Genomic DNA, 4,239 nt, shown 5'->3' with positions numbered 1-4,239 from the left:
AGAGAAGGAAGTAGTGGGATGCTTCCCGTAGAGGGCTAACAATAGGGCGCTAAGCCGAGTAGAGTTGGGCGGGTGTGGTGAAAGGGTATAGGGGGATGGGCAGGTTGAAAGGTGGGAAAGGGACAGGCCGCCTAACTAACACTAAGGGCAGCGGGTCCCTTGTCATGACGTGGGGCCCTGGCGGAAGAGGGGTTGTAGGAGTGTCGGTGAGATGTGCCAGTCACACAACCAAGGCAGGCAAAAAATACACACACGAGAGAGAGAGAGAGAGAGAGAGAGAGAGAGAGAGAGAGAGAGGTGGTGGCGCCAAGCACATCAGGAGGCGACGCTGGAGCAAACGCTGGGCTCTGGCCCACGGGCTCTGTTGTGAAATGTACTCGAATTCCCAACCAATTTTAAAATATTAGGCTACGCCAGCCAGGCGTCTTATGTCACTCCCTCCCCCCCTTTCTCCATGAGAGGTCCATTGTCTCTCTCTCTCGTTCTCTCTTTACCATCTCGCCTTGGCCAGTACTCGTAACTCGACTTTACTCTTTCCCTCTTCTCTTCTTCTGTGTGCGTGCCGAGAAGTAAAAGCGTGGCCGTCCCTCGACAATAATCCTCTTTGAGAGAGAGACAGAGAGCGCCTGCCTCCCCGGCCCTGACGTTCTCCTTCCCCCCAATGCGAGGTCCAGCGGCCATGGCCCTGCCTCCACCCCTCCTCCTCCTCCTCCTCCTCCTCCTCATCTCCCCCTACATTGCTCAGGCAAGCAAGTCAATACCACATGGACCTCGACTCTTGCAGAAACCTTCCTCCCTTTCGTCATCTTCATCGTCATCGTCGTCGTCTTCTTCTTCCACGCCTTCCATCAGCTCGGACTCCGTTCTCGTTGCACTGTTAGACTCTCCCTACACCGAGCTCGCGGAGATGGCGGACGAGGCTTCTCTCCTGCAGACATTGGAGGAGATGGTCGGGAAACGGAGCATTACCATTCTGGCACCGCGAAACTCCTTCCTGGAGCGCAACCTCGACCCGGATTTCCGCCAGTTCCTCCACGAGCCAGGTAACATCGAGTCTCTGCGAGCTCTCCTTCGCTTTCATGTGATTCCGCACAAGATCATGGCGGCAGAATGGGGGAACCGCTCCCACACCACGCTGGCCTATGATGAGCTTCAATTCTCCGTGCTGTCACCGGATTCCGACGGCAGGCTGCAGCTCAAGGTAGATCTGAGCAATGTCATAGCCCCGGACGCCATCATAAGGAGGGATGGCATTGTTCACGGCATCGATAGTCTGCTCATTCCAAGAGCTGTCCAGAATGCTTATAATCTGTGGAAGGAAGGGATGGCACAGGCAAGGATACTGGCGGCCGTTATGCCGCAAGGATCTCCCACGCCAAAGACATACATGGAAGAGAAGGCAGCTAAGGCCAAGGCTAAGGCTGCAGCTCCCTCTCCTCCCCCACCTATGCATTCCATCTACTACGCGCTTGCTCCTGGTCCTTCTCTCGCGCCTGCTCCGGCGCCCGGTCCTTCTACCGGGAAGAGGTACTTTGATGGAGAGTCTGTGGTAAATGACTTCATCTCCACCTTGATTCGCTATGGCGGGTACAATGAAATGGCAGATTTGCTCGTGAATCTGACATCTCTGGCCCCGGAGTTAGCCAAGCTCGTCAGCGAGGGCTACCGGATGACCATTCTGGCTCCCAACGATGAAGCCATGTCGAAGCTTACGGCAGAAGATTTGGCCGCTCCAGGAGCTCCCGAGCAGATCATATTTTACCATATTATTCCTGAGTACCAGACAGAAGAGAGCTTCTACAACGCGGTGAGAAGATTTGGCAAGGTGGTGTATCAGACATTGCGTGAGTCTTTCAAGCTCGTGGCACAAGAGGAAGATGGAACCGTGGTGTTTGGGGAAGGTAAAGGGAAGCAGGCACATCTCATTGATATTGACATCTTTAAAGATGGTCGTATCTCTGTGCAAGGTGTAGATCGAGTGCTGAGCCCCCCAGGCGAAAGCACGCCCTCTTCTACCTCTAGCACTAGTACTACGGCCAAGGGAAGGAAGTTAGGAGAGGAAGAGGAGGACATTGAAGAGGAGGAAGAGGTGGAAGAGATTCCGGAGCCCGAGCTTCTCACCCGTGTTGTCAAGTTCAATAGCAACAGTCCCAGTAAGCAAGGTAAACTATTGGAACATTTACCATTGTTAGAATGATCATGGAAGATTTGCAATTAAAGTTTTAAGTTGGAAGATTTCCTCTTAACAAGTTTTATATCCACTTCATTTTTCTTGGCAAAAAAAACCTCTCACGTTTGCTCAGGCTAAACTCCGCTTGTGTCTTTAGAAAAGTTTCTAAGCTGCATAAATAAGTAAGGTAGCCATGGAGAATTGGTCTCCAACTTGACGAAGAGCCCTACAATTTGGCCACATAACTTAAAAAGCTTACGTCGTTCCTTGGATGCCAAGTTTGTTGCTTTTAAACTCTTGCTGCTGGAGCTTCTTGTAGTTCTTTTCGTTTTAACATCTGGTTTTCCCCTCAGGTTTGCTAAGGAGTGCTTTCTGCTTGGTGTTCGGAAAGTTCACATCTACCTGTCGAGGTTGAGATCGTTTTAAGTGCGATTCATGTGTAAGTGGAAATACTTCTCTTAAAAGTTTTCGTTCAAAATAGTATGTTAATGTTCAATCGCATCCAGGCAAATGTTATGATAGATTGACATTTGGATGCTGTCCCTGACTTATCATTGAGGATGGGAAACCCCATCATAAACGTCTAGTGAGCTCAGTCGTTTTTTAGCATTAGAAATTTAGGTAGTGGTTCTATCCTTGAGCAATAAAATGTCATGGTATCTTGGCACTTTGATTTTGACGCAGTTCTTATTGTTTTAACATTTGCTTGGTTCGGTTCTAACCTTGACCAACAAATTACCGTGCTATCTTGGCATTTAGAAATACCAATAAAATAACATGGCAATTTGATGCTGGCATATAGAAATTTAGGTATCGTTGTAACGTTGACTGATTAAATAACATGGTATCTTCGCATTTTGATGCTGACATTTGACGTAGTCTTTATGTTTTCAACAGTTGCTTAATTCGTCTTATTGCACGACTGTTTCCATTTTCGATGCCTTCCTTTCCATCACAGACGTTTATTATCATTTGACTTTGTGAACATATTACAGAAGCTTTCCTAATCTCCTTTGGCCCACGCTTTGACATTGTGCTTCTTTAATCGCTTTAATGCAATTTGTTTGAGGCTAATGGAAGTTGCATTTGACCTACGTCTACCGTTTCTGCTCACTCTTCTTCTTGCATCTCGCAGGGGTATGTTTGGACGACGAAAGATCAGCTATTCTAGTAACTTGAACAAAACGTGCATGCAAAAGGGGTACCCCTTCCTCTTCTTCAGCTAATGGTTTTATTCGGAGTCATGGCTGGGCATTTTCAAACGAGACTGGTAGAGCAAAGTTTTGTTATGGTGAGACGCTAAGCAAGGGGAAGAGAGGGACCTCTACCCACCTGCCAGTAGTGTGAATACAGCCCGAGCCCGGTCTTCCATCGTCCTTTCCCACAACTCGCATTTCTTTTTTGTGTTAAAATGTACTACCTCCATCCCTGCGTCGATGTTTATAGACTCCCCGTCCCCTCCTTCCATTTATCTCCGCCTCATGATAACACATTCATTCGTCCTTGGGAGATAAAGACAGCTTCATATGTATAAGCGTGTGTGCGTGTGTTTTTAAATGGAGGAAACTCAAACCATTATTTGTCGGTGTATTAAGAATAAGCACCGCTGCAATAAGAGCAAAAATATTTTACAGGTTAATGAAATTGTATAATGAGCATATCAATTTGTGTCTATGATAAAGGGGTTTGTTGAAGTACCCATGGTGTTCTTTTCCTTTGCTGGTTTTTTTACTGCGGTTGCCCTAATCTTTGAATTGACAGGCAAGCGTGGAAAGATGGATGGCGGCATTTTTGAGAGTCGGATCGCAAATGTGCGATGCTCGTCTGTCTGATTATCTATATCTACGGCAGCGTCTGCCTTTTCCTGCAATCATATTTGGGAATTTTGTGATGAGCTGTACTAGTTTGTTGGAAGAATTGAACTGTTTTTTCGCGTTGGGTTTAGCTGCTTTTGCACATTCGTTCGGCACGGCTTTATTCCGAACTGTAGGACTCGCGATACTTCAGGTAGGTGTTGCCAACCTTAGGCTCGGTTCAAGCTCTATGGAAGGTCACAACTAAAAACATAG

General features: G+C 47.5%; 1 protein-coding gene across 1 annotated transcript; it reads left to right on the top strand.

The window, feature by feature from the left end:
• Positions 1-439: 439 nt before the first annotated feature.
• On the top strand, positions 440-3,814 carry LOC148015803 (fasciclin-like arabinogalactan protein 16). The gene is made up of 3 exons (XM_087663765.1): positions 440-2,162; positions 2,524-2,609; positions 3,306-3,814. Exons 1-2 carry the CDS (start codon positions 662-664, stop codon positions 2,583-2,585), a joined length of 1,563 nt encoding a protein of 520 aa, XP_087519891.1. The 5' UTR covers positions 440-661; the 3' UTR covers positions 2,586-2,609; positions 3,306-3,814.
• Positions 3,815-4,239: the final 425 nt, after the last annotated feature.

The sequence above is a fragment of the Lygodium microphyllum genome, chromosome 23, assembly GCF_053477565.2.
Source record: "Lygodium microphyllum isolate KBCC chromosome 23, Lygodium_microphyllum_v1.1.10, whole genome shotgun sequence".
Classification (NCBI taxonomy): domain Eukaryota; kingdom Viridiplantae; phylum Streptophyta; class Polypodiopsida; order Schizaeales; family Lygodiaceae; genus Lygodium; species Lygodium microphyllum.
Note: the sequence above shows the minus strand (reverse complement) of the source record. Positions and strands in the feature narration are given on the sequence as shown.